Genomic DNA, 27,512 nt, shown 5'->3' with positions numbered 1-27,512 from the left:
TACCAAGATACATAATGTCTTTCATGTGTCCCACTTGAAGGCATATGTGGGACCGAAAGTGCAAGTCTTGAATGAGCTTCTACGTATGAGCGAAGATAGCATGGAGTACATTCCTGAAAAAGTGTTGGGATAAAGAGAAAAGGTACCTTATCAAGTGGAAGGGATTACTTCAAGATGAAGCAAAATGGCAACCCGCCTCTACGTTGGAGTAGTTTGAGCACCTTTTGAATGCATCCGAAGAGGTTTTGTGAGCCACAAATAGTAAAAATAATTTGTTGTAATTCTTAAAATTCACTAAATGAAGTTCAAAATGGATGCAAATGGTGAGTGCACTTCATGGAAGTTATGTACTATCAAGTAATATGCTTTAGAGGTTGTCGAAAAGCATTACATGAAGATCTAAAGCCATTAAGCTCAATCATGCTCTCTTGGACAGTTATGTACATGGATTAGTGTTGGTGGCCTTCCTTGTTGCCTCACTCATACCTTGTTCGTACATTGGTCTTTGACATGATGCATGTTTCAAGGATGAAACATACTTGCGTGGTTGGTATATAGGACTATTAATCACATTTACAAGCTTTCAAGCTTCTAAGGCCTTCTTGGCTTCCCTCTCCTTAGGATGGTGACCTACACCCATGTCTACTCCATGCCATGAGTAGCCCCTCCCTTGCACATCTTTGTGGTATGCTTAGCCTCAACCAAATGCAACAGTTACCCTTGTGAATATGGAGAAGAATACAAAAAGTCAAGCCTACTTCTCAAATCAAACAGATCCATCAGCATAGGATGGCATATCATTCAAAACAAGACAAGTTTTTAGAACACAAAGGCAGGCTACGTTATAGCTTTGATTACTTCCTTTTACAGATTGAGCCAAAAAATTGTTGTGCTTCACAACAAAGCCTTAGAAGTAAGTGGACTGGTTGTGTAGTATCTTTAAATGAGCTAGACCTTTTGCTGCCCATGACCTTGTTGCAGGAGTCCCTTTCTGGGTAAGGTCTATGAGTGGCATCTGTGCCTGAACACCAAACTCATACCTGTACTTTTCAACACGGAAAAACCTCTCCAGCATCCAAGCTGCTCTCTCTTTGGCACCTGCAGTCCCCACTGTAAGCAGTCTAACTATTGACTTCAGACCTTGAGCTTCACCTATCACTTGAATACCCTTTTCCCAAGTCTCATCCTTCATCAGAGTTGCCAGGGCAGAAAGGGCAGCTTCATGAGCCTCACCTTCCCTCTCCTCTAACATTTGTACCAAAGGAGCAACAGCATCTGCTTCAATCAAGCAAAAAGAGCTTCTAACAGAACAAATTCCCAAGTGAACTTCACATCCCGACTCTGCTTCGGACAAGAAGCACCAACACCCTCCTGTAGTGGCTACTGGGGTGCTTAGTTTTTTCGAGTTTTCTGAGAACTGGGTAAGCACAGTAGCAGCTTCTTTCTTAGCAAGCTGTGACCCAACCAAAAGCACTTGCACTAAGAGCGGGATAGCATCTTGCTCCGCAGTCAAACGCTGCAGCCTCATATCCGAGGGCACTGTAAACCTAATCAATGCCCGAGAAGCAGTCTCCATGAGTTGATCTCTGGAATTTCTTGAATAAGATCTCGAGCCTCCAACCCTGAGCAGCTGAACTAAAGCAGGTAAAGCATCTGCCAAGTATAGCATTTCTGTCAAGTGTGAGTCGTTCTCGGGAAGGTTGCTAATGATACCTGCAGCAGCAGCCTTTTCATCTTCCCTTGCTGAGGCAAGAAGCTTTACCAAAGCCTGTATTTGGGTTTGCCCGAATTGCTCTGCTAGCTCATTCCCAATCCCGTCTTGAGATAAACTGTACAACAGTTTTACTGCATTTACTCTAACATCAGTGTCAGTGAACTCACAAAAAGGTAAAAGAAGTTGAATTGCACTTCCATCCCTCATCTTAGCTCTAACAGAGAAGGCTGTCGGAGGGGATGCCATCCCATGGAGAGCTCGCAGAAGGTGCCCTTGGATGATGGGTCCAACCAAATTAAGCAATGAGAGGAGCTGGCAGATAGTTTCATCAGAATCAAGAATACTGCTACAGGCATCGGCTCCAATCCCTGATGGAGTTGCTGTGGCCAAATTGGCAAGGGTTGCTGCTGCCTGCTCTTTCAAATTCATCAAAACAGATGTTACAGAGAACAATAGCTGCAACAATGGAGGGATGACCCCAGCATTGATCATGGGATCTCGGTTTTCCGGGTGAGTTGAGAGGTTCTGTAGAGCTCCCAAAGCAGCCGTTTTGGCCTCGAGCTTGCCTGCAGATATCATTTTCACCAGAGGTGGTATAGCTCCTTCCATTGCTATTAATGCTTTGCTTTGGTCTGTAAGACCCATTCGAGCTAGTGCACTAGCCATGAGTATTTTAGTCATCTCAGATCCTGACAACATGAAACCCAAATTACTAAGTCAATTCTCACTCTCTTTTAAAAAAATTTTGATAAGGACCTTTCACATCTGACCCATGGTAGATGATGCCTTGTAAAAACTACATGTAAGAAGACAAAAAATACGGTATATTTGATTCAGGAAGTCAACACACACGGGTGCCAAAAAAGAATATTTGAAGCTTAAGAGGCTCTGATACCAACTGTAAGACTACGGGGGCAATGCTAGAGATAGAATGAGCAACGGAAGACTTCAACACAAAAGAATTCACAATTATCCTACTCTAATCCTTGTATTGATGGTGAATATTTACTATAAATTCTTTGTACTACTATTATATGATACCCAAAAGATAATATCCAAAGATCTCAGCCCGATGCTGCTATTAGATGCCGGAGAGCTCAGCCGATGCTGCTTCAAATCAATTTCCAGCTACTCATGCTCCTCTACTAAAGGACTCACGCGAAATATGAGCATATATATGAAGAATAAGGAAACCCGTCACTATGATCCAAGGGGGTTAGTCAGCCTGTAGGGCTGGTCCACCAGCTCTACTATTAGAAATTCCCCTTTTATCCCCATCATTTCACATAGCTGCCTTCCTGGCACATGACCTGTGCCTATGTGTCATAATAACCCAAGTTCTCACTTATATAGTGATAACTACGCCATAAATAGCTAACTTGTTATAAACAGCCATTAAGCTTGTTGTATCAATCCACAAAAACTAGCCAAGTATATGCCTACTAATCCCTAATCCCGGGGCCCCCTAACCCCACTAGATTAGGTCCCTAGTCCATAGAATAGTGTTCAGGTACATAACAATAAGCTCGTGCCAATCAGACCTCATGCTTGGGGGTGGTTTGAGTCACTCAACCTAAGTTTGGGTGGTAAGTCACTAGCCACAATCCATCGTGGCGGTCACGCGAGACATTGGGTCTACAAAACCCCTGTTAGGGTTTCTCAAGTATGTGTCTCTAACCCTAATCCTCTGTGGTTCTATGTCAGATAATCCTTGGTTAGGTCTATGGAGACCTTACAGTGATATCAGAGCCGGATTTGACAAGGATAGAACCCATGGATGTGGAGATTGATGGGTTGACGCACAGTAAGTGCACAAGACGATGCCTTTACCGGATGCTTTTGGCAAGAAAGCCGTGGTTTCTTCCCATGGACGTGTGGGAGAAGCAAGGAAAGGAGAGTTCTTAGGCATGGATGACACAGGAAAGCCGAAAAAGCACCATCGCCAAGGAACCCTTGTTTTCTAGCTTTGCTCCGTCATGGCAAGTCGAGGAATGAGAGAAGGTGGTCGATGTGTAACGTTCCTGAGTCCTGGTACGGAGGGAGATGCGCCAAAAGCAAGGGCTTTTAGTACTGTTATATACAAATTCTAACATAGGAAGATTATCCTCCCATGAACTTTGCCTTTTGGATACATATGCTCGAAGCATATCCTCCAAAATCTGATTCACTCTTTCAGTCTGGCCATCAATTTGAGGATGATCTGAGGAACTCAAATTCAAAGTTGTTTCCAACTTCTCACAAACAAGTTTCCAAAAATCACTCGTAAACTTATTAGAGTCCCTATCACCGACTATGTCCTGTGGTAACCTGTATAGTCTAAACAATTGCTCGATAAACTGCCTTGCTAATTGCGTAGCTGTAATGGTCTTCCGGGTCGGTAAAAATCTAGCCATTTTTGTCATGCGATCTACCACAACCCAAATAGAATCGTGGCCTTGATGTGTTCTTGGCAATCCGGTAATAAAATCCATGGAAATACTTTCCCATTTATTACCTGGGATTTGCAAAGGATGCAACAACCCAGCCTGTCTAAAGCGTTCAGCTTTATTTGCTTGACAAACTTAACACTTGAGAACATAATCTTCTACATAACCTTTCATCTTTGGCCAATAAAAAGTGTGTTTCACTAATGATAAGGTCCTGTGTACCCCAGGGTGTCCAGCAGAAGGGGCTTCGTGACACTCCTTAAGAATCTTGGACGTAATGTCCGGGATCTGTGGTACACAAATTTTGTCATTACGGAATAGTAAACCATTCCAAATCATCCACTAACCTCCTGCAGCCTGAATGGTAGGCTGCTCAGTCATTGAGTCTTGGTCAATCAATGAGCTCCCGTCCTGGATCTTCTGCCAAAATGGACCAAAATAACTATTAGTCCTGCAAAGCCCTCTCAATGACTGAAATAAGTCAGTAGAAATCTTGGTGAACAACAAAGTATTCACCTCTCTAATTCGACTAAGCGCATCTGCGACACTATTCATGGACCCTTTTCTATAACGAATCTCAAAATCAAAATCTTGCATTAATTCAGCCCATCGAGCTTTCCTTTCTCTCAAATCATCCGCATCACACACATACTTGATTGACTGACAGTCAATACCACAAACTTGGAGCCATATAAATAATGTCTCCAAACCTTGAGAGCGTGAATCACAGCATAAAGCTCCTTCTCAAGGGTTGGCCAACGAGATTGAGTGTCGTCTAGCTTTTTACTCTCAAAAGCCACAGGTCTACCATCTTGAAATAGAGCAGCCCGATGGCATAGTCACTGGCATCAGTTTCAAGAACATAAGGCCAACTAGGATCGGGTAATGCTAATATAGGTGCTTCCTTGACTTTATCTTTCAAAAGTCTGAAGGCCATATCTAGATCGTTATTCCAAGTGATAGACTAATTTGACTTGCGTCTACGACCTTTCAACAAGTCAATCATCGGTAGTGTGAGCTGAGAGTACTCCCGCACAGATTTCCGAAGAAAAACAACAAAACCAAGAAAAAAACGAAGTTGTTTCACTGTTCGCGGTATAGGCTAGGCCAGAACCTTCTGAACTCGGTCATAGTCAATGCTCAATCCATCTCTAGTGATCTTGTGTCCCACATTTACTTAATTTAGCATATAGTCGATTCTGTCTTAAAATAGTTAAGACACTCATGAGGTGTCTAACGTGATCCTCAAGAGTACGACTATATATCAAAATATCATCCAAGAACACAACTACAAATTTTCCCAAGTGTTTACGAAAAAGATTATTCATCGTTTTCTAGAAAGTGACTGGAGCATTAGTTAACCGAAAAGGTAATACGAGAAACTCGTAATGGCCATACCTAGTCAGAAAGGCGGTTCTTTCGACATGCCTTTCATGAATACGTATCTGGTGATAGCCAGTACGTAAATCTATCTTTGAGAAATATTTCGCTCTGGCTAACCGGTCAATCAGGTCATCTGATCTAGGGAGAGGATAACGGTTCTTAATTGTCAGCTTGTTCAATCTCTTGTAATCTATACACATTCTCCAGGTGTTGTCCTTCTTTCTCCTAACCAACACAGGTGCACCCCAAGGTGATTTACTTGGACGGATCTGGCCAATCCTCAAATAATCTTCGAGTTATTTGGCCACCTCATCTTCCTCAGCTTGGCTCATCCTGTAAGGTGGAATACTAACAGGGCTCAATGAGCACTAGGGATCATGTCAATACGATGATCTACTGCCCTTTCAGGTGGTAAGCCCGATGGCAGTTTCTTAGTAAATACATCTTGAAACGAATCAAGTATCTTCTGTAATTCTTTGCTTTCAAACACACTTAATTCATTGACATCCATAGAAGGTATGAGAAATGAAGAAAGTGGAATCAATACACAATGGAAAGCAGTATACAAAGAAGAATCCATTATATTACCAAAATCAACTGTATTTACAAGAGATCCCTGAGAGGGATGTATACAATCACCTAAAATACTATACTGGGTGTTCCTATGTTCAAAAGAAAAAATATGACTAGACCAATCTATCTGGACTTGAAGAGTCTTAAACCACTCAATCCCTAATAACAAGTCTACATGTTCTAGGTGCATAATATAGCATTCCAGAGTATCTTTGTAGTCCTGAATCCGGATCGGTAGCGTCTCCACCTTTCAATCCCATACTTGCCGACTCGCAGGTAGACGTACCTCATAGGTATGATCGCTAGGTGTTGTGTCAAGACCCAATTTCTGTACAAGTTTGTAATTAACAAAATTGTGTGAGTTACCCAGGGTCTAGAAGAATGTGGATTCTATGGCCCATAAACTCGGAGAAGATCATGCAAGCTAAAAACTTTAGAGTTGAACAAACAATCAGAACATATACTAGGACGAGAAAGTACTGTCACTGACATACCTGTCAAAGACAACTGGTTAGCTGCCTCTGGCTTGGGTCCTGCATTGGTCTTTGCACCCTTTTGCTTCGGCCACTCGTTAATATATCCTTTTTCTTCGTAGATGAAGCAACGTCCCTCCTTCTTGAGCTTCAAAGCCTTGAGGAGACGTTTTTTCTTTGCTGGGGTCGAGTTGAATTCTTCGAAGGTTGGTCCGAAGACTTTCCTTCTGTCGTGCTAGTCATCGGTGCGGATAACTTCCTTTTGTGCTTGTTTTCCCTGCTCAGTAACGGGTTTAGACTTGGAAGAGACCATTGTATCATCATAGATACGAGCGGAATGAATGGCTTCGTCCAAAGTTTTGCATTTGTTGTTTTTAACCTGTAAATAGTATGAGTCAAGTAAACCGGCTACGAAGAAACCCAAAGGAGTTGTGGAATCCATCTTCGTAGTTTCATCTGCAAGTCCCTAAATTTTTGGAGATAGACCTCATAAGTGAGGTTCTGCGAGGTCATGGTCAAAGTAGTAAACCAGGCAACAACATCATAGTCATCCTCTTTCTTGAGGAATTCTTTCTTGAAGACGTCTTCAAACTGTGTCCAAGTCGTTGGTTTAGGGTTGAGTTCGTTCCACCAAAGCAAAGCTTTGCCTGAGAGGAAACCTGCTGCTAATTGGATCTTTTTTCCATCGTCATATGGATGAAACTGAAAATGGACTTGCCACTTATGTAGCCAAGTATCCACTATCTTCTTGGTACGCTGCTTTTGCTCGCCCCCAAACTGTTCCGGAGAAATATTGGGGCCTAAAGCAGATGCCAAGGTATCCATACCCAAAAGAATAGATAGGGTAGTGGTCAACAAAGAGATGGAGTTCTATAAAGCCTACATCTGCGCGGCGATTTGTGCTTGACGTTCCGAGGAAGAAGCGTCGAGAGCAACTTTAAACTCTTGGAAATCTGATTTTGAAACATAATCGTCGAAAAGATCGGCATCGATGGCTTCCGTAGTCGGCAAGTCTTCACGTTCGAGAATGGGCTCCAACTCGGATTCTTGGGTCGACATCTTGAAGAGGGCAAGATGAGAGAAAAGGTTGATATTGCACAAATAATAGTGCTAGACAACTTGAGAGCTTGAGAGATGTGTGGCAAGAAGCCCGCTTAAGGGGAATTTATAGGCTTCTCCAAAAGCTAACTTAGCTTTTGCTTTTGTGTTTTTTTGCAAATATATATATATATATATATATATTCTGTTTTCTTAAAAAAATAAAAAAAAACACTTATAAAGCAAAGCATGGGTTTTTTTTAACCCTTTCTAAGGTTCAACAAAAAAAACGAAAGCAAACGAAACAAGGCGTGGGTTTTTTGTTTTTTTTTTTAACAAAAGCTAAAAACTCCACGTCATGCTTTTGTTGTTCGCTTTTTTTTTCTGCGCCCGACTGCCTGCCACCTGTACGCCTGCAATTAGCGCCCGCCTATCTGACGCCCATCGGTCTCTGCATGGACCACCTGCACACGTGCTTGCCCGACTGCGCCTTGCTAAAATCGGCGCACCTACGCCTGTGACTTCGCACACAGCCCGACTGCAAGGCGTGTCTGCCTACGGGCGCTAGGCCACTCGCCTGCTCGCCTGTGTGTACCAGCCCACGCCTAAGTGTACCAGCCCGACTGCGAGCGACTGGCTGGTGTCCTCACACATATAGGCTGCGCAATCTTCAAGCGTCACACACATAGGCAATACAACCTTTAGAGCAACGAACCGGTGCTACTTTCTCTCTCTCTCTCTCTCTCTCATACCAACAGCCGACTGGCTTTTTCTTTTTTCTCTCTCTTCCACAAACTGTTCATACAATTGCAAAACATACAGCCCTTCTTCTTGCTAAGCAAACTAACCCTTAACAAGACCAAAACCTTCATCACGGGTTCCTACGATGCAAAGAAACATGCTGAATTTGAAAAAAACAGCAGTATACTCAGAAAAACAGCAAGCTTCTCGAATTCATATCTTTTCTTCGACCTCTTTTTCTCTACCTACCGACTTGCTCGTCCACAAGGCTTGCTCTGATACCCCTGTCAAATCCCCATAGGATCTCCTCGTAGAACGCTCTTGGTACAAAACTCGAAACCTGCAAACAAACCAAACAAACGTGAAGGGGGTACAGGCCTGACTCACCTCCCAACCTCGACACCCGTGGGCAAGCCTACAAGTCTTGGCTCTCCCCATCCACGAGTTGAGCTAACTAGATGGACGTACCAACCAATCTCTACTTCGAGACGTCCCATACCGCCACGAAGCTGTTAAGATTTAGGGCATCTCATGGTTTTCTATTTGAGAGGGCTTATTTGTGGCTGTGCCCGGCCAGTGAGAGGTCCACAGTTGGTTCCGTCTCTATGAGATTTAGGGCCATTCTGGAGGCTGTTTCCAGACGGGTTTTTGGGGCCAGGGCTAGGACCAGTCGGCCACCCTTCAGTAAGGGGCCGACCAGATCTGGTCGGCCATCTGCTCAGGGCCGACCTCCTTGCTGAGCTGGCCGACCTCCTTGACTGAGGCCTATTTATAGGCCACCCCCTCTTCAGTTGTTCTCACCTTTGGGATTGATTCCTGGACGCCCATACTTGTAGCCTTCCCCTGTTGAGTACAGTTGCTGTTGCCTCACCCGTGTCTTATCTGTGTGCATCTCTCTCTCTTGATTCTCGCAGCATTCACTTTCCTAACATGGTATCAGAGCCAAGTTGGCTCGGGATTCAGTGAGGGCACCTGAAAGAGGCGATTTACTGAAGGCAGCAGCGGTGGCGATGGTGGCGCTGTATATTGTCTGCAGTCATGTGGGTTGTGTTGGAGGACAACTGGTGGCGCAGGACGTGCCGTTGCCGGACAACGTGAAGAGCAGAAGCAGGTGTTACAAGTGTGGGAAACGAGGACACTTGGCGAGAGTTTGTAAAACCAAGAAGGATGCTGGCTCGTCATCTGATCCCGAGGCCGACCTTTCCGCAAAGGGTGGCCGTTCCTTGAGGGCTGAATTGGCGCCTGCTGCCCCGTTCTAGGGCAGGTTCCCCCTTCCACGATGTCACAGCCAGAGAGGGCAAGTGGGAGGCAGGGTGATGGGTTGCTTCTGACCCTTATCAGTTGACATTCTGGCAGGCAGCAGCGACAGTTTTTTGCGTTATGGACCAGTGGTGTTTGCGTTCATTGCTTGATTGTGCATCGACTATGGACCTAGTGAGTCTAGCGTTCGAAGTCAGAGGTTCTGCTATGGGATGAGTTCTCTGGGAGGATTTTGGCTTTGGTGTGTTCCAGCCAACATTCTCCAGGCAGGGACCTACAGCATCAGCTTGGGAAAGAGTTGTATGTACCCTTCTTCTTTGGCGTTCATGGCGGCATCTTCATCGGATGGTGTATTCAGATGTGTTGCTCACCATGAGCTGCAAAGAGGGTGTTAAGATTTAGGGCATCTCATGGTTTTCTATTTGAGAGAGGGCTTATTTGTGGCTGTGCCCGGCCAGTGAGAGGTCCACAGTTGGTTCCGTCTCTATGAGATTTAGGGCCATTCTGGAGGCTGTTTCCAGACGGGTTTTTGGGGCCAGGGCTAGGACCAGTCGGCCACCCTTCAGTAAGGGGCCGACCAGATCTGGTCGGCCATCTGCTCAGGGCCGACCTCCTTGCTGAGCTGGCCGACCTCCTTGACTGAGGCCTATTTATAGGCCACCCCCTCTTCAGTTGTTCTCACCTTTGGGATTGATTCCTGGACGCCCATACTTGTAGCCTTCCCCTGTTGAGTACAGTTGCTGTTGCCTCACCCGTGTCTTATCTGTGTGCATCTCTCTCTCTTGATTCTCGCAGCATTCACTTTCCTAACAGAAGCTACCCTCGCAGGCCTCGAGACTGCTGCCGGCCTCGGCTGCATAAAGCAGGTGCACGTCTGCACTAGATCCAGGCTCCTGACCATAGAGCTCTCACAAAGACACGCGAGACTCTATATCACTAATGACTAACCTTGGCCACCCTTTTATAGGCTCTTGGCCGGTCATCGGGCATCCACACTTGGGTGCCCGCCCGTTCATACTTGGGTGCCCACCCGTTAGTCTATCCCTAACTCAGCTCGCCAATCAGCCTGCCTAGCTCCAAGCTTCCCCAACCTTGAAGCTAGTCTCGTGTGCGTTTAGCACACGGTAGATACACACTGTGCACATGACAAGAATGACTGGTAGTGAACAAGGGGTGCTGTCGGCCACGCATGAGTACGCAGAGAACCTGTCGGCTGTAGCAAGAACACATGGTTTTGTCCAAGACCTAGCTGCCCAGCCAGTCCACTAGTTCATTCCAAGGCCTATAAAAGGCAAAGATGCTCATCGTTTTCATTCATTCAATCCTTCTTGGATTGGATCACTAGACTAGGACTTAGATTAGGTATTTTACTACCTTTTCAAGACAGCCAAGGGCTGCAAGATTGTACATCCTTTTTGTACCATATGAGTATACTGAATACTCAGCTATCTCTCTCTCTCTCTTCTCTATCTTCTGCTTGTGTTTTGCATTAGCATGTTCCAGGATGATGTTTAGGGCTGAAAGAACACTCCTAGAGCTTCCGAATGTGACATGCAGCCAGTCGACAACAACCATGTGAAGGCCAGCAGAAGGGGGGCAAAGCAGTGAATAAAGTGCAGCATTCATTATTATTTTGTACAAGAACTGGCCGACAGCAATCCTTACTGGCTGACCAGCACGTCCAGGCATATATAAAAGCATAAAGTCATTCATTCAATACATTGAGTATATTCAAAGTAGAAGACATCATCCATCATGTAGAAGGGACCAAAGGTCACCCCTATGGGGCTGACCAAGGGCCTAACCATGTACAAGCATTCAACAACCTTTTTGTACCATATTAAATACAAGAAAACCTGACACCAACTATATCTCTCTTCTTCTCTCTCTTCTGTCTTAATCATGTATAAATCAACATCTTGTTCTTAATCAAGCTTAGGGCTATGGATCAATACAACAAGGCTTCCATGCATCCAACAATCCCTATGGTCGAGTTTGCCTATGGTACTATTGAGCAAATGGTTCTAGCAATAGTTAGAATATGTTTGGTAGGAGTTGGGTTAAAACCCAGATTCCCTCAGACTTTGATAGCTTGAAGTTGACATAGTTGCTTGAAGTTGACATAGTTGTGATGCCTGATAATTAGGAGTCTTTGAGTCTGAGAGAGAGGTATCATATCCCCTAGGTACAAGGATTTACCAAATCCTGGAAAAGATGGGTATTATGTTAGAGCTAGCACACATTTGTCTCGGTGATTTCACGTTTCCAATTCCATGAGGAGTTGGAGGATAGAAGGATGGTTTATGTTCTTTAAGGACCTGTGAAGGTTTTGATTTTGTCTTGTTCCACGGTGTATGTTGGAGGAAGAACAACTTTGGTATGTTGGTTTCTTATACGTGGCTTTTTGAATTTGATAGACAGGTATAAACTTGATTTCAGTGACAGTTGATGCAGGTACCTAGTTTTCTCCTTCATTTATTTCCAAGAATGGAAATACCCTAGGAATGTTATGTACCTAGCACTAACCCTAGAGGTTAGGGACTAATCCAGCACGCTTAAGGGAGCCTTGGGATTAGGGAAAGTAGGCTTGGATGGGTGGCTAAGGTTCTGTAAGCCCAACGGAGTGTGCCATGATAGACTCAACCACATATCCAAGAGATGGAGATATAGAGAGAGGGGGGGACAGAGAAGGGATTAGGAAACTTTGCATAGTACACCACACTGAGCGGGAAACACGGCCCGCCCCCTTTCAAGAATTTATTCAAGAACAATTGAATGAATGGGAGAAGAAGAATTAGGGTTAGGTTAGAGTTCATGTGTGGGAGACATACACAGAGAGAACAAGGGAGAGAGAGAGAGAGTTGTGGGGATAAGTCAACTCATGGGAATGAGTGTGTGACTCCCCTATCACACATGTATATTGCACTAGTACACATAGTGCACTTAGTACATTAAAAGTACTAAGTGTACTATGTACTATAACTTATGGGCTTGTACACACTATAAGGGTGGGCATAATGCCTTTACCCCAACAACCTCCCACTTAAAGGCAAAGTGCCCTTAAATGAAGGAAAAGAAAAATCAGCATGTACATGATAATATACAAGGCCATATCAAGGCTGAAACTGGCCTCATCCAATGCCCATCAAGTGTCTGCAATGAGCAAACCGCTCCGGAGGCAAACTCTTTGTCAACAGATCAGCCGGGTTGTCATCTGTGTGAATCTTAACAAGCTGAATTTGCTTGTTCTCTATCACCTCTCTGATGAAGTGATACTTCACATCCACATGCTTCGTCTTTGCATGAAAAACAGGGTTCTTTGCCAACTGGATGGCACTCTGACTGTCACAATGCAACAATGGAATATCCCCTGTATAACCCAAATCAACCACTAACCGAGATAGCCATAATGCCTCCTTGCAAGCCTCTGTGGCTGCAATATACTCGGCCTCTGTAGTAGATAAGGCTGTGCACTTCTGCATCCTGGATATCCATGACACAGCACCTCCTGTGAATGTAAATACATAACCGGTAGTAGACTTCCGGTTATCTGGATGACCGGCATAATCCGAATCCGTGTAGCCATGCACTAATGCATCTTGTTTGCCAAAACATATGCACATATCTCATGACACCTTTCACTGCTTCCCAATGCTTCTTGCCAGGTTTAGCCATGTATCTAGAAACTACTCCCACTGCAAATGCAATGTCCGGCCTAGTAGCAACCATGGCATACATGAGACTGCCACAAGCTGAAGCATACGGAACCTTGGCCATATCAGCCCTGTCTCTATCCGACTGTGGGCTGTCCATAGCACTGAGTTTCACATATGGAGGCAAAGGAGTACTAGTCTTCTTCCCCCCGTCCATATTGAACCTCTGCAAAACTTTGCCAATGTATTCCTTCTGAGACAAATACAACACATGCTGATTTCTGTCCCGAAGTATCCGCATACCCAAAATGTGATTTGCATCACCCAAATCCTTCATATCAAAGGTTTGATGCAGCCTCTGCTTCAAGGCATCCATCTCTTTACGAGATTTCCCGGCAATCAACATATCATCAACATACAAGATGAGGATCAATAGACTGCCATCCAAAGCTTTCTTGGTGTATAAGCAGTGATCTATGTCACTTCTCCTGAATTTCTGGGATTTCATGAATGTATCAAATTTATGATACCATTCCCTTGGTGCCTGTTTGAGCCCATAAAGACTCTTTTTCAGCTTGCATACAAGCTTCTCCTTTCCACTCACTGCATAACCCTCTGGTTGTTGCATATATATCTCCTCATGGAGATCACCGTGACGAAAAGCAGTCTTCACATCCATCTGAATCAAGTCCAGATCATCATGTGCAACCAAAGCTAACACAGCTCTAAGTGTGGTCATTTTGACCACTGGAGAGAAGATCTCATCAAAGTCCACACCATATTCCTGCTTGAAGCCCTTAGCCACTAACTTGGCTTTGTACCTTGGCTTTGCATCAGGTGCAACTTTGAGCCTGTAAACCCACTTGCATGGTAAAACCTTCTTGCCTGCAGGCAAATGCACCAACTTCCATGTTCCATTTTTGTGCAAAGAATCCATCTCTGACTTCATGGCACGCTCCCAAAGAGCCTTGTATGCTCTCTGTAAAGCCTCCTTATAACATGAGGGCTCCCCACAGTCAGTAAGCATTAAGTAGTCAACCCCTGGAACAAACCTGTCAGGGGCTCTGGAGGGTCTAGTGGACCTCCGTACCCAATGACCATCATTTGCAGGTTGCTGTCCAGCCTGCATATCACCTATTGGTGGCTCCTGTTCCATGCCATAAGGCTGAAAAATCATGCCCGATATCTCCTCTAACTGTGGTATATCCATAGGGATATCTTCTGCCATGTCTGGCTGTCCATTTGGACCATTTTCAGCACCATTTAAGGGCTGGTTTTGCTGCTGTAATGGCTGATTTACAGCCCTTGGTTGTTGTCCATGATGTCCATCATCATCAAAGATGACTCTGCTAGGCTCCTGTTGCCTTGCAAGCTCCTTATACATGCATGTTTCATCAAAAATGACATCATTGCTGCGTATAATCTTTCTATTTTTCACGGGATCCCAAAGTCTATACCCCATTTCACCTCTGTCACCATATCCTAGGAATATGCATTTGTGAGACTTAGGATCAAGTTTGGTGCGCATTTCCCTGCGTATGTGCACGTACGCAACGCAACCAAACACTCTCAAGTGCTTGTATGACGGAGGCTTCCCTGTCCATACTTCTTCTGGCACTTTCCCACCAAGCCTCGTGTTAGGTGACCTATTTATAAGATGAACGGCTGTCATAACAGCTTCAGCCCAAAAACCATGAGGTAACGCAGCATGTGACAACATAGAACGGACCTTCTCCTGAATGGTCCTGTTCATCCTCTCTGCTGTCCCGTTTTGTGGAGAATCATAAGGAGTAGAGAGCTCCCTCTTGATGCCTTTAGCATCACAAAAGTCCTGAAACTGTTTGGACATTCTCTCCACCATTGTCGGAACGCAAAGCCTTCAGTGTTTTGCCAGTTTGATTCTCAATAAGAGCAACAAACTTATGAAACACTGAGAATGTATCACTCTTCAAACGAAGAGGATAAACCCACACCTTACGTGTGGCATCATCAATGAAAGACACAAAGTATTTTGCCCCTCCCAAAGAAAGCTGAGGCATCTCACATACATCTGTATGCACAAGCTCTAACTGAGCATCTTTCTGTCCAAGAGCTTTCTTGTGAGGGCACTGTAGTTGCCTACCATATATACAATGCTCACAAAACTGAAAACTTGAAAACTTTAGAGAAGGCAAGTAACCCAAACGAGACAATTGCTCCATTCCCTTGACACTCATGTGTCCCAACCGGCTATGCCACAGAGAGATTTCCGGCAGCTCGGTTGCATTTACATTAGCATGGTGACAAACACCTGCATGCATAAAGTAAAGAGTGTCCACCTTAGAGCCTCTGGCAACAACTAGTGAGCCCTTACTAATTTTCCACTTTCCACGACCAAATGTGGTAACATAATCAGCATCATCAAGCTGTCCAGTAGAAAGCAGATTCTTCTTGATCTCAGGCACATGCCTGACATCATGGAGCATAAGCTGTGGGCCATCTGAAAACACAAGCCTCACATCACCTCTGCCAAGAATCTTGCATGCATGGTTATCACCCAAATAAACCACTCCTTCATTGCCAGCAGTATACCTGACAAACAAGTCTCTGCAACCTGTGACATGAAAGGAGGCACCTGAATCAATGATCCATGAGTGCATACCATGACCACCTGTAAGAAGTGAATGGGCATCAAGTGAAGACGTAAATAGGACCTCATCCTCACTGCCACCTGCATGTGACACATTGATTTCTTCAATCTTGACTCCACTTTTGCCCTTTGGCTTTACATCTTTGGCTTCATCTTTCTCTTTGTCTTTGCCTTTTCCCTTTTCCTTTTGATCATTTTTCCATTTGTAGCATTGCTTTTTAATGTGTCCCTTCTTGCCACAATAATGGCATTCCAAATCCTTTTTGGAGCGAGACTTGCTCCTTCCCCGTTCTTGGCTTTTTCCCCTTTGTTGGGATCTCCCACGTGCATTCATTGCATTGGACTTTCCAACAGAGTTGTTTTTCCAGTTCATCTCTTCTTGAAGAAGAGCACCCTCAACATCTGCATATGACAGCATAGCATGCGAATCGCTAGTGGCTGTCCTGAATGTGTCCCAACTCTCTAGCAAAGTGCATAACAGAAAAGTGGCTTTGAACTCATCGTCCATTGCCAACTTTTGATTAATGACCTGGCTGACAATACCATTAAACTCATTTAGATGGGCTGTCATAGACGCCCCTTCCTTCATCTGAAGACCTATGAGTTTCTTCAACCAATACACTTTGCTTGAGGCACTTTGCTGGGCATACAAGTCCTGCAATCTCTGCCACATTCCCCAAGCTGTCTTCTCTTCACGAATGCTGAAAAGTAAAGAGTCTGACACAGACAACATGATGGTGGATCTTGCCAGCTCATCCATATCTTCCCACTCTTCAGCAGTAAGAGAAGGGGGCATTACACCCCTTTCTTTGATAGGCTTGTGCTGCTTCTTCTGGAGCAACACATTATAGCACTGGGTTTGCCAAATATCATAGTTATGTGAGCCTTCAAGCTTCTTGATGTGAAGCAATGAAGAGCTCTCACCTGTGGTTGCCATAGCAAAATGCAACCTGTCAATGCCTGACTCCCTGCAAAATGTGCAAAAACTACACCAAAAGCACACACAGTGCTCACAGTTGTTCTCCCAAGCTTTATCTCCCACTGCGGAAGCACGAATGCAACTTTTCTCCCACTGTATGTGATGAAAAACACCAAAATCTGGTTGCTGCAGATTTAGGACAGCACCTTAAATGTGCTCTGTTGCCCTTCCAAAGTACTGTACAGCAGTACTAAGTGCTCACCAATGATGTACCAAACCTGTACCGGCAAGTACAGCAACTGAAATTGAACCTTTTCCTCACTCAAATCAGTATACAGCCATGCCAAAACTTGGACAAAGCTGTGCCAAATCTGTACCAGCAAGTACAGTAGCAATAAATGCTCTCCTGGCTGTCCAAATGAGTGAAAATCAGACTTTTACAGTCCCGAACACTGCATACAATAGTCCCGAACAGAAATTGGGCAAAAGCCCCTTGACTGCAAGCTGATTTCTGAGGATTCAAGGCATAAATGTCTTGCCTGCTGCTTTGCCAAGCTTAACAAGCATAAAATCTTGAAAAGCCCCTTGATTTAAGATCAATTGCTGATCATACATGGTACATTGACGCACATGAAGGCATCCACAGTCTTTGCGATGCTTCCCCCTGGCCACATATACATCCAATACATGAAAGCCCCTTGATTTACAGGCACATTGAGTGCTTGTAAGGCATCAACACATTATCCACAACATCAAATGCGATTGCCTGCATGCAAATCAACCAAATCGGCACAAAAGCCCCTTGATTTGCACTGCAATTTGCTGCAATTTTGCCCGAATGTGCGATTTCTCACGTCATATAGCATGTATGAGTGCTTAATTGCACAATTACATCAAAAGCCCCAAATTTCGACATCCAATTTCCTGCAAATTGATCCTGATTGTGACCAATGTCACCCAATTTTGCCAATTTTGCTCAAAAATTGAGCAATTCGACACCTGTACCTGCTCAATTGTTGATTGTACTTGCTCAATTGCAAATCCCAAAAAAAAATTTGAGAAAAATACCTTGTAATTTCTGATTTTTCTTCAATTTGCAAGCTGAATTTTGTTGTTGCAGGAAAAGGGGGTGATGATGCTGCTGTTGTTCTGTGCAGGTGGGCAATAGTTGAGGAGCTCAGTTCCAAAGCCCCACTTTGAATGCATCGGAGCGCCTGAAGGAGCAAGGAGCCAAGCTATCGATCTTCCACTGCGCGAGCTCCTGCGCTGGTGAGGCGGATAGACCTGCGCTGGTGAGGCGGATAGACCTCTAGCGCCAGTGACGTTGGTGGCAAACCTTACACGGGAACGTTCACGTGTATGCCGCCGCTTCAAAGTTGCCGCCACCTTCTTCGCTCGCCTGCCTACCGGCTGCCGCCAACTCAAAGTAGCGCCGTCTTCGCCTGTAGCCTTCAATCACGAGCTCTTCTCGTCTGTCCTCGTTGCCGATAGTGAACAAGGGCCAGCGCTGCCTTCGCCTAGTGGCCAGGCGCCTTTTGCAAGCTGCTCACGCTGAAGGGCCTTGCTGCGAGCGTTGATGCCCTGCACTATCTCTTCAATGCTGTGCGCTGCTCAGCGCTCTCTGCCACAGCTGTAGTATGACAGCAGCAAAACGAGGGCTGAGTGCATGGAACAGTACGACTCACCTAATGAGGGTGACAGCCAGCTACAGTACAGCTCGTTCAGCTATCAAGGAGAAGAGGGAAGAGGGAGGGATCACTAAGCTCTGATACCAGTTGAATGAATGGGAGAAGAAGAATTAGGGTTAGGTTAGAGTTCATGTGTGGGAGACATACACAGAGAGAACAAGGGAGAGAGAGAGAGAGTTGTGGGGATAAGTCAACTCATGGGAATGAGTGTGTGACTCCCCTATCACACATGTATATTGCACTAGTACACATAGTGCACTTAGTACATTAAAAGTACTAAGTGTACTATGTACTATAACTTATGGGCTTGTACACACTGTAAGGGTGGGCATAATGCCTTTACCCCAACAAATCCATGGGCACATTGGCCAGGATCAATACAATAATGAATACAAAAGCAAACAAATATGCTGATGTAGAAATTCCAGGTCGGAATCAATGTCGAAGCACAAGATCTCTGATGTCGAGCACACCATGGGGATGGCCCACAAGAATCTCTTACCGGGCTAGTACCAGATCCAAGTTCCAAATCCAAGTCCAAGAATCCAAATCCAAGGTCCAAGGTCCAAATCCAAGTCCAGATCCAATTCCAAATCCAAGTCCCTATACAAGGTACACAAGAGACGTATGAAGATGATGAAGTGTATGATGTTCAGCACCCACTCCGGAGTAGCAACAGCCCTCAAAGAGGCACACCAAGGTGTATAGACCGGGTCAATCTCCCACAAGCAGCACAATAGTTCACGGGAAACAGCTTTGGATGGCAGGCAAGTAGCGTTGACTTTGGCGGCTCTGTCAGGCTAGGCGGCGGCGACTGATGCTGGCGGCGCTGGCTGAAGCTAGCGCAAGCGGCTGAATCAGGGCAGCGCTGGCCAGCGTGAACAGTGGCGCTAGCTGGCAAAGCTGAGCGTAGGAGGTATAGAAAAGCAACAGCAGGCAACACATGGCTGGCAATACTGGCTGAAGCCAACGCACGTGCTAGCTAAGGCTGGCGCAAACGCTGGCTGAGACTGGTGCAAACGGCCGCTTTGGTGGCAGCAGGCAGAGCTGAGCGTTGGCGGCTAAGAACTGGTGGTAGGAGTGATGGGCGGCGCACAGCAACAAATGGCACAAAAAGGGCTAGCACCGGCTGGCAACGCTTGATTGAAGGCGGTTTTGGCATAGGTGGCGGCTCTGTACAGTGGTGCAGCCAGCAGGTCTATACAGCAGTGGGGAGAGGGTGGCAATGATGATGATAGTCTTCTTCCAACTTGATGATGATGTTGATGAAGGTGAGGATAACCTCCAAGCTTCAATGAATGAGAAGGGAGAAGTTCATGCTTCTTTTATACCTTGGGGAAGCCTTGCTTTTTGCCAAGCCAAAAAGCTTGTCTATGCTTTTGCTTTTCCCTTTTTGCCATTGCCTTTTTGCTTGTCTGCATCATTGCCTCCAATATACAAATCTCGTTCTGGCATCGTTGCCGTGAATGGGTCATCTGGCATCATTGCCTCCCATATACAAATCTCGTTCTGACATCGTTGTCGTCCAATGAGTCCTCTGGCACCGTTGCCTCCCATATACAAATCTCGTTCTGGCATCGTTGCCATCCATATACAAATATTGCTCTTGGGCTATCCGGAATCGTTGCCACCCAAACTAGAGCATGTTCAAATAATCATTATATAAGCAACATAATGATCAATTCCAATCCAATATATATACAATGAAGAGGGCTAGAGGTACAATCTCTCCCTCATGAATCTGTCTTGATCGCAAGACGTCTATATCTGTACTTCAAATACATCTGGACCAACCACTTCCTCATAAGCTCATAGTATATCTAGATAGTCCTTGAGGTACTCTTCTGATATTCATTTCGCATCCAATAGCGAATAATTCTTAAATTCCAAGAGGAACTTTTTAACCACTGTCTTTTCTCTTTTTCTCATAGAATGAAACACAATCTGTTCTTGGCTCTTCCACCCCTGGTGGATCCTTCAATACAGGGTCCTCTGGGAAGTAACTCTATATATGGTTTCCATAAATTGACATGGAAGGCATTATGTATCCTTCAATGATCTGAAAGGTCCAACCGATGACATACATGATTGATCTTCTTGGTATCCTGAAAAAGGTCCAAATACCATCATTCTCTGACTTTGGCAATCCAAAGATAGTAATACTCTCCCATAGAACATTCAATGGATGCAATAATCCTGCTAGCTCTTGTCAATCAAAACTTGACCATTTGACAAAACCAAACATTCTCGAACAAGGCCTAATAAAAAGCTTTCCAAAGCTTGAGTTGTAGTTGCTTTTGGCCTCAAAATCCTGCGTCACATAAGCGGGTTTGCATTACAAGAAAACCCTTTTTGATGAGATAAAAAGTCACCAAATCTTCATTCTACAATCTATTCCAAAACATCTTTGAAATTATCTTTGGTAGCATAAGGATCCTTCATCAAAGTGAAATCCATATGGTAACCCATAGAAAGCTCATGCCTCAGGGGTCACCAAGATAATGCATCTGCTACCTTGTTGTCTTTGACGTTTATAGGCTATTAGCATGGCCTTTTGGGTTCAAGACTGCTCCAATGCAAGCTCGTCATGTTCAACCACAAAAAGGTCTAGAATATCCAACACTGGTCCTCTGCTAACATAAAATCTCAATGCTTCAAAAAAGGTTCTGTTTCAGCTTTGGTCCACAAAGATCCCACAGCTTTCTTTGTTAAAACACGCAATGGACTAGCATCCACTCCAAACCACGTGATAAAATTCGTGGCATGATGTCAATCTAATGATCTTCCGGTCTCTTTGTCTTCTTGCTTGACCTGAAGAGGCTGCATCTAAGATAGCATGCCTAAGAATGGCCTCTCTGTTTCCTCCACGAGAAGCAGCCCTAGTGGCTCTAGATCCTTCTACAATGGTGACTCTTTTTGCCCGAAGATAGGCTTCGTCACCTTCGTCTCCTTTGGCTTCGGTGGCTCGATCATTGATGAAATCCTCAAACATTTGAGCCCTTCTTTGGTCCTGTTCCCTCTTGGTTCTCGAAGCAAAAAAAAATCTTCGTCTCTTAGAAGAAGTCTATATTGCTAAAAGTCATGGTATTGCTCTGATGACACGGTCGCGGTCTCTTGAGTAATGAATAGGTGACCCTAGTTCTCATCCTGAAGTCCTGGATCGGCCTCATAGTTGTTCCCTTGATTAGGCCCTTAGTTTCCCTCTTCTCTCGACATGGCTCTGTCACCCCAAGAAAGTTTCTTCAAGAGAAATCCTGCTCTGAACCACTGTAAGCCCAGCGGGGCGTGCCATGAGACAGATTCAACCACGTGTCCAAGAGATAAAGATATAAAGAGAGGGGAGAGAGAGAAGGGAATAGAGATCTTGCACAGTACACCACACTGAGTGGGGAACAGACCCCGCCCCCTTTCAAGAATTTATTCCGGAACAACCCACGAGCACACTGGCCAGGATCAATACAACAATGAATACATAAGCAAACAAATATGCTAATGTAGTATATCCAAGTCAATGTCGATGTCAATGTCGAGGCACAAGATCTTTGATGCTGAGCACACCACGGGGATGACCCACAAGAATCTCTCAACGGGCTAGTACCAGATCCAATATCCTAAATCCAAATCCAAGTCCAGGTTCCAAGTCCAAATCCAAATCCAAGTTCCAAGTCCAAATCCAAATCCAAGTCTCAAAAATGTGCAAGAAAACTCAATACCAAATCTGTAGGAGGATACTCAAAAAGCTCCTCACGAAAGAAAACACCAAAATAGTAGTAAATCCCGGATGGTGGATTTTATGAATCTGTTAGGAGGTCTTCCATCGTAAAGCTGAGAAAAACTTGCGTCGTGCTGCTGGTTGAGAGCAGCACTACTGGGTGGCGCTAGGTGGAACAAAGCCACTTAGTGGCGGCGGCGGAAGCAGCGCACAAAGGCGGCAGCGGCAATCGACGGAGCTGGGCGGCAGTGGCTCTGGGAGGCAATGGCCGACGGAGCTAGGTGGCAACGGCACAGGTGGCGGTAACTAAACAGCAGCGCTGAAGGGCTGTCCGGTGGCAGCACAAGGAGGTGGAGATACGGTGGTAACAAGCGTCAAACTCTAACGATGATCCCCCTTACCTTGTTGATGATGATCTTCGCCTTGATGATCTTCATGCTCTTGATGATCTTCCAGCTCTTGATGAAGCTCCTTCAATCTTCAAGATCTTGTTCATGATGAGAAGAGAGACTCATACTTCTTTTATACCTTGGGGAAGCCTTGCTTTTTGCCAAAAGTTTGTCCATGCTTTGGCTTTTGCCCTTTAGCCTTTGCTTTTGCTCTTTTTACTTTTATTAATACAATAGGCGGCGGTGGCTCTGGGAGGCAATGGCCGACGGAGCTAGGTGGCAACGGCACAGGTGGCGGTAACTAAACAGCAGCGCGCCAAAGGGCTGTTCGGTCGCGGCACAAGGAGGTGGAGATACGGTGGTAACAAGCGTCAAACTCTAACGATGATCCCCCTTACCTTGATGATGATCTTCGCCTTGATGATCTTCATGCTCTTGATGAACTTCAAGCTCTTGATGAAGCTCCTTCAATCTTCAAGATCTTGTTCATGATGAGAAGAGAGACTCATACTTCTTTTATACCTTGGGGAAGCCTTGCTTTTTGCCAAAAGTTTGTCCATGCTTTGGCTTTTGCCTTTTAGCCTTCGCTTTTGCTCTTTTTACTTTTATTAATACAATATTACTCAACTTTTGATAAAGTCCTTGTCCTTCGCTTTTCTAGCTTTAAGGCCTTGCTTTTTGGCCTTAGAGCTGCTTTTTGAGAAAGCGCCTTATAGCTTTTTGATCCGACTCAATCTCGCTAAGGTTCCACTCCCGCGAGTCCATGAAAGTCAACCCTCGCATCCCATACCACCAGTGCCTGCCCACAGGGGCCCTCGGCAAGACTACTTGTGATCTGCCATGTCCATGGCAAGGGTAAACCTCTTGGTCCAGGTCCAGACCACAATGAACCAATAATAACCCAAGACTCACTACCTTGGATTTATTAATATTGAACCTTAGCCACCCATCCAAGCCTGCTTTCCCTAATCTCAAGGCTCCCCTAACCATGCTGGATTAGTCCCTAACCTCTAGGGTTAGTGCTAGGTACATAACACCAATGCCCCACCTGCCCAACTCAGAAGCAGCACATGCATGGAGGTCAATTGTAGGCATAGAACGGCAACCAGATTAAAGCGTGCAGGTTCATGAGTAGTAAGGCCGGGGAGTGCAACAACAGGAGGGTTTCTGGCTCTAATACCAATTGTTGGATCATGAGTGGAGGGGAGGAGTGCAAAGAGAGAGGAGGATTAACTAGAATAACAAAACATGAACAAGATAAATAAAACCACTAATCTACTCAACACACGGGAGAGCTTTGAGTGCTACATGTTGGCTAAACTTCAATGATTTGATTAAAGTACAAGGCTGATTATATAGCCTTTTGCTAGCACAAGATATGGCATGGTGACAAGTGTCACCTACAAAGCTGCCACAATGTCCACTGAAGTGGCACATTATTTTAGAGTTATGTTCAAACCCATTACAAGTGTCCACTCTCTTAACAAGAGGTGTTCATACACACCCACAAAAATACACTTTCCCTTTGCTATTTCTCTTACAAGGGACTGCCAGACAGCAATCAGCACAGATGTTTTGTACCGATCCAAAGTTCTAATACCATAAAGCCCACACCAAAGTTCTCCTGTGAAGAGAGCTTCGAAGGGAGCTTCAATAGCTGATCTGGATCTGCTAAAACAGAGGCTATATGCTAGTAGAAGCTAGAGAGTAAATTCACAATGATTGTTGGTGAACTATGTGGAGAAGGGGATAGATGTGTATCTATATAGGCATGAATACACGGCACAGCCATGACATGACCGTGTAGGTTCATGGTCATAGTCGGTGCCACCATCTGCCGCAGTGTAGACTCAGCCCATAAAGATGAGCTAGTAACTGTTACGCAACGCCCACCTCCCAGAGCCATCCAGGCTCTTTGGGCCCTGCAATGTCAGGACAAGATATCCAAGAGTAAAGTCTACTTACTCCATGTGTGGACCATTATGAGGTAATGCACCAGTGTAGCATGTAGCCTATTTGGCAGTTTGCCAAATCTAATCCAAGTTGTCTCTAAACTATCTCGGCTTGTAGGCCACCTTCCTGTGTGAATACAGGGATGCCGGACGCCCAAGCTGCTCAACCATGGCTACGAGAACCTGAATCCCAAACATCAAAATGGGACCTAGGAAGCGGTCCATGGTATATCAAGACGATCATAGAAAACATCTCGCAGAGAATTAACTAGAAGGCAACAATGTGGGCATGTCAATGCATATGGGCATACTGGGCCAGCACATGGCACCAATGGCCAAGTTAAATACCAAACAAGGGGGAGGTAGACAGTTTCCCTATAAAACCTCCAAAAAGTGCGTTTGTCTCTTTAAGACATAAAACTAACAGAAAACATTGCGCAGTATAATGAATTGCTGAGTGACCTGGTACTAAAAGCAAGAAACTAGAGTACACACCTTCCAGCAGACGCTGTGCCAATGGTTTAAAATGGTTAGCTTCAGCCATTTGTACCACATTTTGATTGTTGCTTGAAAGATTGCTAAGAAGCTGTCTGGCATCCTCTGCTGCCTCTTGATTTCCACTGTTCAACAGGGTAACCAATAAAAGAATGCAGCCCTGCACTTTGCCAATTCGTTCACAAACTTTTGGTTCCTTTGACAGCTCTAAAAGCAGGGCCACTGCATGTCTGCCTTCCTTGACATCACGGGCAAGGGAGCGTACAGCACGCTGTATAGCACCAGCATCAGCTATATGTTCCTGCTCCACATAAGAAAAGCACAGCAGTATAGAAAACTCTGTATGTGCGCAAAACCAAGTCCTTTAAAATTGGCTGGTAAAACGTTGGGCGACTGTGTACCTTGTTGACAGAATCATCAACAGCCAAACTACAAAGAGTGGCCAGTGTTGTCCTTCTGATGGTGTGCTTATTGCTGGAGAGCAAGCCAGTGATGACAGGAATAAGCCCCTCTACTCGTATCCAAACCCTATGGATAGCTCTTTCTTCACTTAACCTGTGCAATTCTTTCAAAGCAGATAGATTATCCTCCTCGTCATCTGACTGGAGCTTGGATTTAGTGGCACCAATGGTAATGGAAGTGTTCCGCTCCTTCCATTCTCTGATAGAGTTACGAAGAGAGACATTGGGTTGCACCTCCAGAGTGTCAAGCTCAATCTTGGTGATGGGACATGTTGTATTTCTTGAGTTAAACCATCTCTCTATGGCATTGCGCTCAAATGTCTGACCGGATGCAATCTCTACTGGATCTTCCATCACATCGTTGGTGATAGGGCAATAAAAGGACTGCCAAGGGGGTAATGGCTGGGCACCGCTTGAAGCCCTCCTCTTCTGATAGTCAGTCTCTCTCTCACTGGCTGAGCGTAGAGCATCTGCCTGACTAAGAAAACCTAGTATCTGCTCAAGTTGCATTGCCTCTGCCTGGCTTTTCCGAAGCAGTGCCTCTTCTTTCTCTTGCTTCAGCTTGTCAAGCTCCTCCCTCAGGGATGCTGGATCGCTTGACACACCAACTACCTGTGCAATCTGGTAAAGCAAATCTTTGGCATGATCACTATCAGCTTGCCTCTCCCTCACACCCATGTCTAGCTTCTCAATGATTACTTCCTCAGCAACGGCTGCCTTGAACTCCACAGCCTGCATACGCTTGTACAACTCCACAGTCTTGTCACGAGTGTCCATAGAAACATCAAGAGTGGCGATGGGAATGAGGTTAAGGCATCGACCTATCTCTTGTGTAATGTCCTGCAGCCGTTTAACAACATCCCTGCAGTTGTACAGCAGATAAATCCGGCTCTTTGTGGTGCACTCACTGATCAGTTCATTGGCTGCCTTGATCTCGCGCTCCAGCGAGTCTAGGGCTGATCTCATAGGTGGATTATCCCTTACATTCTTGTCTTGCAACTCCCTGAGAACTGGCACGATCCTTTCTAGATACCTTGATAGCTCATTAAAATTTGATTTCTCAATAAGTACATCTTTGGCAGCCATGGCTGTCGTGAAAGCTTGAACCAGGAGGCGAGACAGCACCTCTGAGACAGGTGCAAGCACCACATTTCCTACACCTCCCCTAAACATGCTGCCTTGCATGTTGCCCCTTCCTTGCAGGGGCTACATCGCCAGAAACATGGATCGGGGTTCCAACAACACTGAGACCGCTGATTGCAGTTAAGTTCTTGCAATGAGGTAGGTTCAAGAGACTGCCTTCAATTCAAGCCAGTACCTCAAAATCATAAGATCTCACAGCTAGGGTACAAAGGAGGCTATATTTTGCTAGAATAGAAACCCCTGCAAGATTAAAATGAAGGAAGCATGTCTTTGAATTATTTGGGAGATTTATAGTACGATAAGGAACATTAAGGCTGAGAAGCTTACTTCCGCACCGGGAGATTGCAGAGCTTAGATTAGTCTGCTGGAAACCTCAGAACATTCGTGCTCAAATGGTGCCAAAATCGTGACGATGAGGATTTGGTCCCAAAGACCGCGTTGACACGGCAGAGCCCGCAGGCTGCCTCTTTGTTGACCAGTGACCAAGGTTGTCAACTCTCTCTCTTGGCTTGGGTTCACATGAATCCAACACCCCATTAGAGTTTTAAAAGAGAACGACTAGGTGATAGTTTTGATAAGAAATTCAATAAAAGTATGTAAAATTATGGAATGAAATCTAAGTTTGAAAGGTCCGTCACATACGTCGAGAGCATCTCTCTTGTGACCCATCCCATGTGCCTACCACCCAGCCCTCCTAGCAACCTCGCCAAAAACCCTGTCTTTCTCTCTACGTGGATGATGAGAAACAAAGTTCATCTCAATCAATGTTCCTCTAGTTCTTGTAACCTAAACTCCATATGTGTTTTCTAGATGAGCAAAAAGCTCCACACATCTTTAAAGTGCCTTGAGCCTATAACTACTTG

The 27,512-nt window shown here is 45.1% G+C and overlaps 1 protein-coding gene across 2 annotated transcripts; it reads right to left on the bottom strand.

Annotated features, from left to right (window-relative positions):
• Nucleotides 1–816: 816 nt before the first annotated feature.
• On the bottom strand, nt 817–27,142 carry LOC147615089 (U-box domain-containing protein 44-like). Of its 2 annotated transcripts, XM_086779051.1 has the most exons (4): nt 26,977–27,142; nt 25,447–26,889; nt 25,046–25,346; nt 817–2,403 (listed from the first exon to the last, which is right to left on the bottom strand). In XM_086779051.1, the coding sequence occupies exons 2-4, from the start codon at nt 26,689–26,691 to the stop codon at nt 908–910; spliced, it is 3,042 nt and encodes a 1,013-aa protein (XP_086635177.1). In that variant the 5' UTR covers nt 26,692–26,889; nt 26,977–27,142; the 3' UTR covers nt 817–907. The 2 variants fall into 2 exon arrangements, with proteins under 2 accessions (XP_086635177.1, XP_086635176.1); XM_086779050.1 differs by having other exon boundaries at nt 25,447–27,142.
• Between the last annotated feature and the right edge of the window lie 370 nt (nt 27,143–27,512).

The sequence above is a fragment of the Cibotium barometz genome, chromosome 40 (assembly GCF_041138505.1).
Source record: "Cibotium barometz isolate CiBa-2024 chromosome 40, ASM4113850v1, whole genome shotgun sequence".
In the NCBI taxonomy this organism is placed as follows: Eukaryota; Viridiplantae; Streptophyta; class Polypodiopsida; order Cyatheales; family Cibotiaceae; genus Cibotium; species Cibotium barometz.
The sequence above is the reverse complement of the archived record's forward strand: the minus strand, read 5'-3'. Positions and strand labels throughout refer to the sequence as shown.

Coding starts and splice junctions, on each gene's coding strand:
- LOC147615089 (XM_086779050.1), bottom strand. CDS start 26,691: ATGCAAGGCAGCATGTTTAGGGGAGGTGTAGGAAATGTGGTGCTTGCA. Junction 25,347..25,446: donor TTGATGATTCTGTCAACAAG/GTACACAGTCGC, acceptor TATGTGGAGCAG/GAACATATAGCTGATGCTGG. Junction 2,404..25,045: donor GGCACAGCGTCTGCTGGAAG/GTGTGTACTCTA, acceptor TCATGTTGTCAG/GATCTGAGATGACTAAAATA.